Genomic DNA, 15,977 nt, shown 5'->3' on the forward strand with positions numbered 1-15,977 from the left:
AGTCATTATTTGAATAAGAAAACTTAAACTTGCTATTTGTTCACTCACAGTCAGAAATAAGTACTCAGAAACACTGTTGGTTTTACGCATTTTTCTGTAAGAAACTGTGTCTGGAAAGCAGATTCCCTGTATTCAGGTACATACAATTTTAAACAAAGACGGGCAAGGCTTTATTCTGCGTGTATCTTCACAGGTCTGGTTGAAGATCACGTGTTCAGTGTTTCTGCCAGGTAGCTGTTGCAGAAGTGACTAGCACTGTGTAAAATAACTCCTTACAAATATAATAAACCCTTTTCCCCCCCCCTTTCTCTTTCATAGGTAATGTACAAACGACTCCTGCAGCAAGCAGGTTTTATACAGTTTGCACAGCTTCAGTTCCTTGAAGCAAAAGAACTCTTCAGGTAATTGTGTGACAAGGAATTTATTAATTTATCATCTTTAAATAAGGAGTTGATGTTCTTGGATTTAAAAACTTAGTCACTTAAATGTTTTTTCATGCATATGCGAGTTCACTGTGATAAAATGTTTTTGTTGGGAGTAAAAACAGAGTAGCATTGCAACAACATTATAACTGACGAGTTACTGCAACTGGTTTTTGGTATGCTAACATACAGTAGCATTAAGGCTGTAATCCTGTAATCCAAGCGTTTTGTGTATTGGGACTTTTTCTGCGTTATGCCCATAAAGGTCAAAGATTTATTATTGAGCTTATGCTGTGATTTACAGCATGAACATTGCCTGGTTCTTTTCTTTTTTTTTTTTAAATAAATAAAGTTACAGTTTAAATATTAGTTAAATTTAAATGTTATTGATACAATTGCACTAATTTTTTGAGGACGCTGATACTGAATTTGTTTTAACATATGTTCAGCTAGAATCTTTTCCAGAAGAAACATTATTTGTTCTTGAAATCTGTAATAACCTTCCAGATTTAGCTGTTTCAGCAGTTACTTGTTTACAAATTGACCTTGGTGCTCCACTTTTAATCAAAAAATGCTGCTCATATCCTTATTTTACCTGATAATTTAATTTCTGCTACCCATGCCTCATTCTGTGGTGGAGCGCTTTCCAGGGTTACTGTAATCCATGCTGACCACATAACGTAACTCTTCTTGTTTTCTGCTGAAATTCTCTTGAAGTCAGTTGAGAGTCTACAGAATAGGATTACTGTATAGACAATTTGCTGTATGTTTGAAGTGTACACAGTGTAGTAAAATGTTGTCCTTGGGTTTATGGAAATGTATCAAGGAAAGTAATGCTTTGGGGAATGTTACTACTGATGAGGGGCTTTGCCATTTTGCCTCCTCACCAGGACAGTGGGAGACGCTGGGCTTGAATGGGCAGTGTACTCTGAGTGAAGATTAGGGAGTGACAGGAAAAGCCTGAACAGCGTTTAGTTGCAATTTGGTTTGGCCACAACCACCTTGTGTATCATCTTGTACCTTTTGGGACTAGTGAGCAACTTGGAATCTTCCTCCTCCCTGTATTCTTCCAAGCACTAGACTGAATCGCTGCTGTGTTGTGGTTCTGAAGTAGAAGTACAAGCTGTACGTAGTTAAGGATCCCTTACAACATTCCCAAAGCTCTTGCATGTGGCTTTTCAATGGACTTTTTCCCACTGTCTTCTGTGTGGCCAGCTTTGGTCAAACAGCTTGTTGAGGCTGTAGGGGCCATAAAGTGTCTTTATTGTCTAGGCGTGGTTAGGTGGCCAGGCTTGCACAGCTCTGCAGCTCTCTTGACTATGGCTGACACTTGCACTTCAGCTTTCTTTCTATCACTTTATTCTGCCCTGACTGGCAGTAATTCCCTGTGGGGCTTAATCTGGCGGCCCTGCCTTGCTAGTAGTGGCCCAGGGATCTTTTAAAAAGCAGTGAGAAGGGGGAAATATATTCTGCAGGGAGCTCCAGCACCTTGTGGAAGGAGCCAAGATCAGTTATGCAGCCTCTATCCGTCTAGCAGCCCATCTGACAAATGAGCTTTAATGAACAGGATTTGTGGGAACTCATCTTTAGAAACATGCGTCACAAGAAAACTTGCTGTCCAGGCATGAATTTTAGGCCTGGGTTGACATCCCAGGGCGTTCACTTCCTGTAAAAGCTGCAACTCCAAAGCAGAACAACTGTTCATGAGTTGCTGAAGCCTGCTGGGGGGAGAAAGCAAAGATGAGTGTTCTGTGTTTTTATTCTGGCCAGCCATACATAACCTATTCCGAGTATTTTGGTGACTGAAAAACTTCTGATGGAACCCAGGTTCCCTAATTTTCAGCCCTAGTGAACAAACCTATTTTGAGTAATAACTGGTTGTGCTCTAATATACACTCACAGAATGGTAAGGGTTGGAAGTGACCTCTAGAGATCCTCTAGTCCAACCCCCCTGCCAGAGCAGGATCACCTAGAGTAGATCCCACAGGAACAAGTCCAGGCGGCTTTTGAAAGTCTTCAGGGAAGGTGACTCCACCACCTCTCTGGGCAGCCTGTTCCAGGGCTCTGTCACCCTCCCAGTGAAGAAGTGTTTCTTCATGTTCAGGTTGAACCTTCTGTTTCCCAGGGTATGGCCATTGCCCCTAGTCCTGTCACTGGACACCACTGAGAAGAGCCTGGCCCCATCTTCCTGACACCCACCCTTTAGATATTGATAAGCACTGATGAGATCCCCCCTCAGCCCCCTCTTCTCCAAGCTAAACAGACCCAGCTCTCTCAGCCTTTCCTCATATGGAAGGTGCTCCAGGCCCTTAATCGTCTTAGTGGCCCTGCGCTGGGCCCTCTCAGTAGTTCCTTGTCCTTCTTGAGCTGAGGAGCCCAGAACTGGACGCAGCACTCCAGGTGAGGCCTCACCTCTCTCACTCAGTAGAGGGGGAGGATAACTTCCTTCAACCTGCTGGCCACGCTCTTCTTAATGCATCTGACACTCAGAGGTAAAATGGGAAAGACAATGGCAGTCTATGCAAACAACCTCCCACCCCCATGTGTTGCTCTGCAGGTGTTTCGAGCTAGTGTTAGTCAGACTTAAAATGCCAGAAGGGGAATTTGGGATCTATCTGAGAAAAGATGGATTTACCAGTGAAACAGAATGGCAGCAGTACCTCCAGGAACCTGTTATGTCATGGGCCTACTTCTGGCCAAATACAGAGTGAGATTTCCTCAGGAAGTCCCTGTCAGTTACAGGCTAGCAAGGAAATAATTATATTGGTGTAAAGGTCTTGTCTTCTTGCATCAATAATCCATCTTGATAACCTTGTCAAGATACAGTTCTGTCATAGAATCACAGACTGGTTTGGGTTGGGAGGGACATTAAAGACCATCTGTTCCAACCCCCCTGCCATGGGCAGGGTCACCTTCCACTAGACCAGGTTGCTCAAAGCCTCATCCAGCCTGGCCTTGAACACTTCCAGGGATGGGGCATCCACAGCTTCTCTGGGCAACCTGCTCCAGTGTTAGAAGCATATGTTAAGCATATCTTATGCTTAACTTCATAGTTCTTAAATACCAAAACTTTTAAGGGGAGTACTTTCCTGCTAAGGTTTTTTTGGTTATACTGGTATTTCTGAATACTGAAGAAGGCTGACAAAAAGGAAGGAAGTGGTAGCTTTATTGAAACTAAATGATTCAGCCAAAGGAAGAGAACTTTCTTCATCTGGATTCACTAACTTTGAGTGAGCTGTCCCACTGCGGCGGCTTCCTTGGTCTGAGAAGTTCCTTTATAAGCTATAACAGAATTGCTATTGTGCTGTAGTTGTGACTTAGCTATTATATTTTTGCCATTCTGTATGGCTGTCACTGGAGGCTCACACGCAGTTACACCAAACAGCGATGTCCTGTAAGCTGTTTGCTGCATTGTAGATGTCTTGCCGAGATGTTGGTAGCTGCCACAGTAAAACCATTTCTCTCCAGTGTGTGTGGTTGTGTCCTTTCATTGGTTAGATGTTGCTTACAGTCTTGACATGCCAGATACTGACACTACTCTAAACTTTGTTGCTTTTTTAACAAACCAAAATGTTTGTTAAACACTTTTCTCAGTGTTGTCTCACCTGGGAAAGGCTGTAGAGAGACTTACAGCTGAAGTATCTCCTGCACTAGAAAAGTTAAAAAATTGATGGTGCTTACACCTGGAGGTAGATAACAAGTACTACTCAGTGTGAGATTTGCACCTGAAATGTGTTTCAAGATTATAATTTTATTATTATTATAAACTATTACAGCCAGTGGGATTCAGGCACAACAGCTAAATCGTGTAGGCTTCTTTGACTTGTCTGATATCTGTAAATTCAAGGGTCTGAATTTAGACCTAAGCTTCCTGAAAACTTGCAGATTCTGCCTGTTGCATTGTTTGTCTGTAGATATGAAGCCAAGCAAGACCTAATGCAGAATTACTGGAAGGGAAGCATTGACAGCTTGACTTAAGAACCTGTTTCCTACTTTGTGATAAGTTGCTAACTACAGTTTTGCTAAAGCTGAAGTGCTAGAAGTTTAAGGCTCAAATGAGTTTTTCCAAGAGAAATGAGATCCTTTGCAGCTCTTCTTAAACTGCTTTCTCCAAATGTGGTGGAAAGAGGTGCAGGACATCCACAGATCCCAGGACCCCTAAGTCTTAAGATGAATGTGAACCATTCCTGCAGGTGGGGTCGTTGTTCAGTATTTGGTGTTTTTCTGAGGATGGTTGTTCTGGATGATACTGTGCTTTTAAGGAAGCTGCTTGATTGCTGATTACCATTGCTGTGGGGAGAGCAGAAGGGTACAACTTGAGCGTGAGTCAGACCTGCTGAGGGAACCACTGGTGATTCACAGCCCAGGGTTTGGGCTAGCCTGGGTTGGTAGCTGGTTTTGATTCTTCTCTTGGGAAAACGGTTGGTCATTTAGGCATCCATGAAGTTCAGAGATGAAGTAGCAGACTACTTTCTCATCTAGGAGAAGCCAGATGGTAAGACGAAAGGCTGCAGAAACTGCTGTAGAAGTTGGAAAATGTTTTAAAACCTTTCTAAAAGTGACGTGTTAGATACAGCATTTTTGGCTTCTTCATCTGTCTTCATGGTCATAGTCTCCACCTCAAGCTTAGGTCATCTCCAAATACTGGACAGCGTAGCCAGCAAGGGAACCAGTGTTTATACTTGAATTTCTGCAGATTTATCAAGACTCCTTGCCTCTGCACTAATTCTGAGTAACCTGTTCATGTTACTCAAGTTATGGGTTAACTTCTGTATAATTAATCAGTGAAGAACCTTGGAGGGGAAAAAACCCCCACCCTCTTCTTTCTTTAAATAGGGTTAATTTTCAAGTGTAATACTTGTCATGTAATACATTTTATCTGGTGGTCCTCAGATCTTTTGAGAGTAGTTGGACCCCCAATGCTGCAGTTGGATTACTGTAACAAGTTCGTACTGGAAGCCCAGATGTTCTTTGAACCATCAGGTCACGCCAGTGGCAGAACTTTCTACTTCTTGGTTATCCTTTCTCTTATAAAAAAATCCTCATCTGTTTCTGAGTTCCATCATAATGTAGATCTGAGAATTTCAAAACCAAGTATCAGGTCTGAAAAGATGGATTAAAAGGAAATTTCAACTGCAGAAGTCTGCAAAGTGAACATGAACACTTTACTCTTGGTCTGGCCTTTCTGGTGTAGAGGTGTGGTTTAGGCAGTAGGAGGTCTGTGCAGGGATCAGAAAGCCTTCCTATTCAAACCTCATAGGAAGGCTTCCCTTGTTCATTTTTTTTCTCAGTAGTGGTCCTCTACTGTTTGTGCTGCGGTTCGCACACTTTGCAGTCATTATGTTCTGGAACAGGACATTTGCTGCTGTCTTTTAGGATTTCGTTCTTCTCGGGTCAATTTCTGTAGCCAAAAGACAGTATTTACTTTTTCTTTAAAAAGTTCTGAATAGGTGAAATAGGTGTTGCCATGGCGATGCTTCCTACTAGTTCATCTTCCTGGATGGTTTTGGAACTGTGCCTGGCAAGAAATGTACAGCTCGGGGCATGCCCCGCTGCTTTAGTTACTTCACAACGTTAGGGAAGGGATGAGCCTTCTTGAGAGGATCTTTCACACTTGATTGCCTGCAGCAATCTGTTGCTTTGTCTACTTCCATGGTTATAACTTGATTCTCTTTGGAATTCTTTCCAATCAAGGTTGTGAAGAGAATCTTTTTGAGGTTGCTGATCACTAGATAACTTTTTTTTTTAGTTTTATTTGGAACAAAGTAGTAACTAACCAGGGTTTCTTTTGGAGACCTGTCAGTTCATTTTCACTTTTTCCAGCAGCGGTGTGTCCTGCATTTCAGGAATGCTCACGTTTGAAGATGAATTTTGAATAATGACTTTGACAGGGAAATAAAATCTAAATCTTGATTTCTTTATGTTCTTCTAAAGCAAGGCCTGGGACAAGGTTCATTCTAGCTGTGAAAACTGGGGAGTTGTTTGCCATGTGTGAAAAAGCTGCTCATTTTATTCTGTCACAACATGCATTCTTCAAATGCTTGAGGAACTTCTTCAGACTAGGCTGAAAGAAGAATGTTGTGTGTAGCATATGTGTGTTAACAGCTTCCTCCTGGGTATAGGTGCCCTTCACATGTGAAGTGGAAAAGCCACTCCACAGTGTCTGATACAGGTGTGCACCCAAGACCTATGCCTCTGCAACGGACTCATTATGCATCCGTCTAACCGTTACCCACGGTTCGTTCTCAGAACCTCCTTGAGAAGTGAGCCAAAGGAGGAATCGGTGCATCTCAGGGTTGGGGAAAACATTTTCACCATCCAAATATGTGTTCTGAAAGCTTTAATTTTCTACAGGAAGCTGTAGTAATTGCTGTTTTCTACAGAATTACACTTGCACAGCCTTTGTGGCTTGCCTGAAAGGGTTCACTCTCCATGCTTTTTGCCTCCATCAGATGAGCTCCCATAATGTATGGATGAAGTCTAGGACAGTCCTAGGAGCTGCATTAAGGATATTCAGCTGATTTTTGTATATCCCACAGAACAGCTGGGGGATGTCAAAATCAAAAGGCTGGCTAGACTCGGAATTCTCAGCTTTCAATGTCTAGAGGAGGAAAAAGAATGGTAAGTCTGGATAGAAATAGCAAAAAAAGAAATCTAGATTTGTCCTAAGTATACTTTTTCCAGCATAGAAATCAGTAACTTTCAGAAACTGACAACCTGTTAGTGTCCTGACACTTAGTGTAAGTGAGCGCACATTCCCAGTATGTTATTTTTTTGTGCCTATGTATACTTTTTCTTTCTTTTTGCTTCATCTAGTTTGACACTGTAATTGCAGAAGCGGCCAGCTTGATGTCCGGGAGCTGATCTCTCTCTACCCCTTCCTGTTGCCTACTTCCTCTTCATTTATACGGTCTCACCCCCCTCTGCATGAGTATGCGGACCTAAACCAGCTGACCCAAGGGGACCAGGAGAAGATGATGAAATGCAAACGATTCCTCATGAGTTACTTGAATGAAGTCCGCAGCACTGAGGTTGCCAATGGCTACAAGGAAGATATCGACACAGCTTTACTCAAGCTATATGCAGAGGCAAATCATGAAAGCCTGCTGGATCTGCTCGTTTCAGAGAACTTTTGTCTTTTAACAGACAGTGCTGCCTGGCTGGAAAAACATAAAAAGTGAGTGGACTTTTTGAGTACTGCATCTTTGAGACCAGAGGAAAAATTGTCTTAAATGCTATTTGCTTCTAGAGCAACGTGTTCAAATCCTTGTAGTGTCTGTGCCTTCAGGTCCAAGAGACAACTTGGCCTGACTTGTCAGCACTTAAAACTATTGGTAAAAAGGTAGTAATTGACAGTCTGAAGTAAAGGAAATGCAGTCTGTTTATGCTGGTAAATACAGAACTCTCCCTGAAAGTTTGTATGTCAAACACAAAAATAAAGGATTGATACAATCTTGGGGGGGAGGATCATTTGTTTGCCCTTGTGACAGTGTGGGAGTTGAATTGACACAGTAGTAGAGGTACTCAGACAGAATGAAAAGATGCCTTAAAGCACGCACTACCTTAGGTGGAAGCTATTAATCAGATAGTGGCTTTAAAACTGTAGTTGCTTATTCAGGGAATGAGATCTCACTTGTGAGTAGCATACTTTCTGAGCTCCCACTGATTCACCAAAAGGAGGTTGCTTGAGATGACTGCAAATGACTTCAAATTGGAAATGCCAGCAGGTGGAGAGTTGACTGTCATTAAGCAGGAAACACTAGGTAGTAGATGTGTAAAATACAAACTCCTGTCGTAGGCAGTGTCTCTGTCTTCAATTTAATTATTTAATCTTTGAACTGTGTGGTGCAGTAGTGGCAACTACAGTGGTAAGGAGGAGTCTTTGTGGTTAGATTTAGCATAGTTTCATTTATTTCAAGTGTTTTGGAAGTAACTTACTCTGGGTAAGCATCGTTTGCATGTCGAACTTGTGCAAATATGATTGGTGGAACGTCGTTCCATGACAACAGGCCTTACAGAAGTTTAGCTGTATTTTTACTGCGGTGCACACACCAAGCCCCACACCTCTGTCATGGCACTGCACAAAGCTCTTCCTTTGCCTGACTTCATGCTGCAGTAAAGGAAAAAAACGTTTCTGATAGTAAACCAGAGCTTTAAGTAAAAGCTTCATAAAAATTACACCTGATCTAACTATTTGAAAATTATGTATTCTTTGGAGCTGTGTGTTAAGTCTGTATATAAAATTCAAAGAACGGCATGGGAATCGCCTCTAACTTGACACATACTTTATTTAGATTGGAGCTGGTAACTAGAAACTGCCTTAGAGACAGGAGACAAACACATTTCTAGAGCAGAACTTCTCTCCTTTGATTCTGAAGAGGAGTCTACAGACAGTTGGACAAGTGTAGACTTGGCTATGTACATGTCACTGTAAGAAATGATTTGTTATTTTCTGTGCTAATCAAACCATAATTAAATTGGTGGGAAAGATCTAGGGATTTTAATATTATTTTCTCTTCCTGTGCAGGTATTTTGCACTTGGTCTCCTGTATCACTACAATGGTCAAGATGCTGCGGCGCTGCAGGTTAGAATAAAGCTTTTAGTGTCATCGGTAAACCATTTCAAAATACCAGTTTACCTCTGAGATAAAAATCTGAGGTGCTATTTATCTGCTTGAGAAGTAGTTCTAAGTTGTGTGTATCATTTGCTTTTGATCTTAAACATGCACAAAACACATGAAAAGTATACCATGCAGTTTGAGAAAAGGACTTTTATCAAAGGTTCTCTTTGTGTTCAGGGTACTTCCTCCTGAAGCACTCGGCCAGGTGCTCTCAGGTTGAGAACCTAGGTCTGAATTAGTTGAATATGGCAGGTGCAAGAAAAGCCCCTGATGGAGAGGAGGCATAAATTTAGTGATCCTTGCAATTGGTGTTCCTAGGAGCTCTTTGTAATTCCACAATACCTAATGCTAAGTGTTGTAGTAGCTCACATACATTTTGCGTTGGAAGCGTTAGTACATGTGCACCGTTGAGCAACCTGGTCTAGTGGAAGGTGTCCCTGCCCATGGCAGGGGCGTTGGAACTAGATGGTCTTTAAGGTCCCTTCCAGCCCAAACTGTTCTGTGATTCTGTGATACTGTGTTTTAAGCACTTGAATCTGTGTGTTTTTTTTCTTGCAGTTATGGGTGAAAATAGTTGATGGAGACATTCAGGATTCTACACGTTCAGATCTCTATGAATATATCGTAGACTTCCTTACATTCTGCTCAGACCACGATCTAGTGTGGAAATATTCTGGATGGGTTTTACAAAAAAACGAAGAGGTTTGTGATTGGTGTGCTTCCCACAGAATATCATAAGTACAAAGTGTTGCCCTGCGGTGGTGTTTGGGTGTTCGTTAACGTTGTTCCATCTCGATAGCTGCTTGGACCGTTTTTGCAGAGTATTTCATGCCAGTTAAATTGTCATCAACAGAAGAAAGCGTTGAGGTTTCTCCATTTTTCTAAGTCCCTGTGTTAACAAGTGCTAGTGATAATTGCCTGTTTCTTCTGAAAACAAAGTTTAGGTCATTCTGTACAATGAAAGGTACAGCATGGCTTCTGTTTTTTTTCATATTAAGCACGATAACGTCCAGGTCTTGATGGGGGGGAATCCTAACGGGTTGACTGTTGCTGCTGTTTCTTTTTTAAGAGGATTCCAGCAATGGGTGATACCTGTGTGTGCTGGGATGGGGAATAAATAGTCTTCATTCAATTCAAAACCTCATTGCTTACAAGAATTAACTTAATCCACCAAAAGTAAAAAAGTAATCATTTTCTGTCATCCACTAGTGTGGTGTGCTGTTAAATGGGATGCCTGATGCTGTATTAGACAATCTCTGCTGTTGGAACTTGTCACTGCCTCATTTGTACTGATTTAAAGCTCAGGTATTACATGCAGTGACAGATTTCTCAACTTGTGGTTTGGGGTCAACGTAGAAGCGTCATGCTCTGTGTGTATCGTCGCATGAGATAGGGCTATAAATATTCTGGTCTTCTAACTCGCGCTTTCTTGCTGCAAAGGCCAAAGTCTCTTGTTGTGCTGTTGGGCAGATCTGCCCAGTACTCTTCGTGGCTGGTGGAGGGTGTGCCCAACACAAGGCTTACGGCTGAACAATGTGTTGACTACAAATGGATGTAGGAACAGAGAGAGGAGTGAGATCTTGATAAGCACCAAGTAGCATAGTCTTGGTGGTGTTGAGCGGGGTTTTGTGTCGTTTGTCTTCCCGAATAATGTACCAACTAATCTGAGCGTGCTGTTAAATAAGTATTTAAAGTAAAAAGGTAATGAAATGGTTACCACTGAGTTCCTAAATGCAATTAACCCTTTCCAGGTTGGAGTACAGATTTTCACTAAAAGGCCTTTGGAAGAACAGGAGAAAAACAACATTAATCCAGATGATATCATCAGTTGCCTTAACAAGTATCCTAAAGCACATGTTAAATACCTAGAACATCTAGTATTGGAAAGAAAAATAGAGGTGAGTCCTACAACAACACTAGAAATAGGCATAGGATTCACAGTGCAGACTGTGATGAACAACTCTGAAAAAAGCCCAAAGTCTAGAAGAAATAAGCATAATTTGAAGGCTTTCGGGACATACTGAAAGTAGGATAGGAGTAATATTAAGATAAAAGTAGATGAGGAGTGGATATCTGCATTATTTTTAACTCTTCAAGACAGTTGCTTGCCTCCCTCAGAGGTTTTTTCTTTCTACATCTGATTATTGCATACTTTCAGTTTCACTGCTGAGGGTCAATCCTCCATCGTGTAAGATCACAGAAAAATCGTTGAGCAACTGCTAATCCTATTGCACAGTGGCAGCAATATACTAAAATTGTTAATTCAGCATTTTATAAGTAGGTATGTTTTATTCTGTCCTTCTGGAGAGATTTGAGCAGTTAGTGATAGAACTAAATCATGCGCCTCTCCCTGTAGAATTCCAGACCACTCTAGATGTTGAATGTCCAAAAGACGTGCTCACAAGTCATGAGTGACAGTGTATTCCATCTTTCGGGTTTTTAAGCTCTACACAGAAGCAGCCAAACATGATGAAACTTGGATATGAGACGTTAAAAGCACGGAAGTTGCTTTAACCTGCAAATAAAGCAAGGAAATGAACACTGAAAGAACTCAGCAGAACTGATGACCAGTTCACTGACTTGCGTTCTTCAAATGCACGTGCTAGATCAGGGGTTTCCCTCTGAGTCTACTGCAGACACAACAAGGTGTCTAACACCATGTCGGATGAATGTACCTGTTTCTGATGTCATGAATACTTTCAAACAAACGTCTTGAGTTAAACATAGTGCCTTGTAGAATATTTGTAACAAAAATAACATAGTTAAAACCACCTGCTAGTAAAGGGTGACTTATAAATTGATTTGGTTTTTAGAAAGCACTAGATTATCGTGAAAGCTTATTGAGAATGTTTCAGTCAAATCATCAACTCGCTTTGATGAATATGGGGGAGTGGATAACACAAAACACGCTGTGCCTTCAGAATGCTTGTCTGCCTCTGGTGGTTTTCTCAAATTTTATTGCAGAAACAGGAAAGGTCAAAAAACATACCTGTATATTTTGCCAGGGAAATAAGAGGAGAGGACGCAGTGGAGATCATACTTGTACGTGGAGGAGGGAGATCTGCTTTCCTGCATTGACTTTCACTAGGTGAACTTCTGAAAGGAAATAATTACTGCACATGGAAAGCTTTTTTTATAGATGTTGTTTATTTAAGGTAAAAAGGAGGTTAGGAATAAGATGTTTCATATCTGCATTTTGGAAATACTCGTATCAATGAAATAGAGAATCCCATACTATAGGTACAGTGTTATTTTCTGAAGCTGGTCTGAATAAGTTGTCTTTCTTCATGAACAAAAGACTTTCAGATTAATTTGCATTAAATAAACGAATTTAAATGCATTTCTATGTAAATATTCATCACTGTTATTGGCGGGGAGAAGAGGCTGTCTTTGTGAACTGGGCTAACATTGTTCTTTTCATCTGCAGAAAGAAAAGCACCATACTCATCTAGCTGTCTTGTACTTGGAGGCAATACTTCAGCTAAAATCCGTGACCACAGATAATTGTACAGAAACAACTGAACTGCTGTTTAAACTACGCAGTCTGCTTCAGAAATCTGATCTTTATAGAATTCACTTTATTTTGGGTAAGATGCATGTCTGTTATACATGCCTTATGTCAGTTCCAGCAGGAAACAAAATAAAGCTTGAAACAGGGTAGAAAACTAGAAGATCTGAGGTTTCTAGGTGTATGTGGTTGACAGGCCATCTGTATTTCTGACAGACACAAATTAATTTAGAAGGGGATATCTGTTAGTGTTGTCTTTCACCTCCCATAGCTTGTGAGGTACAATGGTATGTTTGCCACTGCCCCAAAACGAGAATACCGTAACAAGCTAGAAAAAAAATCTTCACACAGTTATCATCTTAATTTATAGTCAGTTTCTTTTTAATGAGGAGCATGTAACTTGTGACACTGTTGCAATGGAAGACTTACAAGTTGTTCTTGTTCAGCAGCCTGTTTCTCAGTGAACTGAAGCAAAGCTTTGAGGAATCTGATTACCAAGGACTCATTTGTTCTCCATAACCCACTTTCACCCCAAAAGCTGGGGTTCATGCTGAACAAAAACACGAGCATAATTTGGAGTGAGAAGTGCAATGTATGTCTTACTGTTGGTATGAGGCAAGCAACAGTTGAGCCAAATTTTTTCCTTGGCCAATGCTTGCAGTGGCTGATTTTTAATGTTTCATCTGCAGTGGATGGAAGGGAAATGACTTGTTATTGTACTGAAAGATGAGAAATGTTTTTCTGAAATTCACCAGAAAAACCCAGTGGATGTGCAGATAAAAATAGCTGAGTAGCAACTAAAATAATTTACCAATGTTTAATGTCCCCTTGCTTAGCCAGTCAGCAAAACATTGTATGACAGGTAATGTACAAGTATAACACAGTCATTGAAACTCTTGCTCTTTTTCATCTTCTAATTTTTAACCAAGTTTTTAAGGGCAAGAGTCGCAAGATGGATTATTCTCTTGAAACCCATGTACTCCAAAGCACAGGATTTCTTACATGATAATTCTTGTCTTACACAAAGGTGAAATCAATGCATGCTGATGTGTTCCTCTGTGATAACAAAGGTATTCTGGGGACAAAAATATTGTCTTTCCATACCTTTCACAGAGGCCTATGCCAAATCTTTTATCACCTTTACGATAAGTAGAGGATTTTTTTACTTTATCGTGAAATACCTGATGAACTTTCCATTCCCCGTGCCTGTCACTGACACTTTAAACTATCAGACTGGATTAAGGGTTTGTAGTGTCCTTTTCTTGAGGAGAAGTATTATTTGATCTTTATTGTCTTTTATGGACCTTAAACTATTCTGTAATTTTCTATAATACTGGGAGAAGCAGAGGTTAATACTGCGGCTTCATCTTAGTTTTATCGTACGTGGTAGCAGTGCACGCAGAAACACGCAAGACTGACGTTCTAGAGCTTGAGAGATGTCAGTGACACTGGTTCTATCACCTGTTATTTAGTAATTTGTTTGTTCAGAGATGTGTTTCTGTACACCTAGGTGTTCTTGGGCTGATAAATACCCGTTCCCTTTATAGGTGCCAGCACCCCTGCAAAAATAGCAGGAGTTGAGTTCGGTTGGCTTGTTTGCATTGAATCTGGGAGAGGGAGTAGTTATCTTCTCCACTGAGCAAATGCTGCCTTTTTTTCTCACTTAACAGACAAAATCCAGGGCACAGACCTTCATATGGAAAGTGCAATTTTATATGGAAAACTAGAGGAACATGAGAAGGCTTTACATATCCTTGTCCACGAGTTAAAGGACTTCCGTGCTGCTGAGGAATACTGTATATGGAACTCTGAAAACAGGGACATGCAATACAGGCGGAGGCTTTTCCATATGCTGCTGTCAGTGTATTTAAGTCCAGGCGCTTCGGACTGTATGCTAGTCATGGCTGCTGTGGATCTCCTGAATAACCACGCTGCTGAATTTGATGCGGCTCTAGTTTTGCAGCTGGTGCCCGACAGCTGGTCAGTGCAGCTCCTCTCCCCATTCCTGGCTGGAGCAGTGAGGAAAAGCATTCATACGAAAAGAATGACTCAGGCTACGCTTGGGTTAGCACAAGCTGAAAACTTAATCTACAAGCACGAGAAGGTAGGTTGGGTTTGGTGATTGTTTAAACAGAGGCACTTTGAAGGTTTACAATAAGGCCCTCGATACATAATAATCAGAAGTCGTCTGAAGAAGTAAGACAAAGTTGTCTTCATGTCCTTGGCAATTTTACTTATTGCCTTTATCATGGGGTTTTTTGCCGTAACTACTAGATTCAAACTAAATTTTATGCTTCCTCTGTAAAACAAAAGGGAAGGTGGGAGTCTTGAGGTAGGAACAACTCTGGTGAACTTCTGAGCTGATTGAAAGTGAATCTGGGACTTACAGGTTAACGAAGTTCTTGCAGAAACCTTAACAAATGTGAGTTAGCTTTTTTTTTTTTTCCCTCTAGGATTGAGACCTGGCACAACTTGAGGAAAAGTTTACCCAGCACTTAGTATTAATTGAAGCTTGTCAGTAGCTGTTGCTAGTGGTAAATTCACTGGTGAAGCTTGCTTCTGTTCCTAGCTAGAGCTGTGTTGCTTCAAGCTCCCAGCAGATTCTTAAGACTGTTTAGTTCTAATGACGGTATATCCAGCAGAATCTGTCTGGAATAAAAATGGTCAGTGCTCAGTTTGCTGTGGAGTTGCCCTGTGACCTTGTTTAGGAAGCTGCAGCAGGTTTTCAGATGCCTTCCAATGTGTGAGTGCTTTTATTTATTAAATAAACAAGAAGGAGAAAAGGAAAAGAGCAGCACTTTAGAGAAAGCATGAACATGAATGAGTATGAATGTGGAAATTGAGTTCAAGTTAAATAGCTGAAGCTGTCTTTTCCTACTACCTCTGTCATTGACTGGGTTTATTGAAATTATATGCCTCCTAACTTCCCTTTCTTTCTTGCTAGATTCATGTTTGGATTTTTTTCCTTCTCTGTAGGTTAAACAGAAAGGAACCCCAATTCTTCTTTCGGACAAAAAGGTCTGTCAAGTGTGCCAAAACCCTTTCTGCGAGCCTGTATTTGTAAGATACCCAAATGGGGGTATGGTCCACACGCACTGTGCTGCCAAGAGACACCTGAATTCCAACATGACTCACCACTCTTCCAGCTCTAGCAATCAGACTTGAAATAATGTTCCAGTCCCACAGGTTCCCATGACTTACACCCCGTTGAAAGTGGGCTGGAAAAAAGAACCAAGTGCAGCTACTTTAGGTGTAAATCAAGATGAACTGCTAGTCTTTGAATCAATGGGAAGACTTCCAGTAAATATGAAATATCACCACTTATCTTTTTGATTTCTAATGAATGTAGATAGGAAAGAAAATTCACTACAAGAAATGGAGAGGTGAAAATCTAGGCTCTTCTGTATATAGTAATACACAGCTAAA

General features: G+C 41.0%; 1 protein-coding gene across 1 annotated transcript; it reads left to right on the forward strand.

The window, feature by feature from the left end:
• Positions 1-318: 318 nt before the first annotated feature.
• On the forward strand, positions 319-15,716 carry TGFBRAP1 (transforming growth factor, beta receptor associated protein 1; the record flags this gene model as incomplete). Its single annotated transcript, XM_010148629.1, has 8 exons — positions 319-401; positions 7,258-7,599; positions 8,950-9,007; positions 9,602-9,745; positions 10,795-10,941; positions 12,471-12,630; positions 14,222-14,655; positions 15,528-15,716. Coding segments are annotated over 8 exons (1,557 nt in total), but the record flags the coding sequence as incomplete, so codon positions are not given.
• Between the last annotated feature and the right edge of the window lie 261 nt (positions 15,717-15,977).

The sequence above is a fragment of the Eurypyga helias genome, unplaced genomic scaffold (assembly GCF_000690775.1).
Source record: "Eurypyga helias isolate BGI_N326 unplaced genomic scaffold, ASM69077v1 scaffold28423, whole genome shotgun sequence".
Classification (NCBI taxonomy): domain Eukaryota; kingdom Metazoa; phylum Chordata; class Aves; order Eurypygiformes; family Eurypygidae; genus Eurypyga; species Eurypyga helias.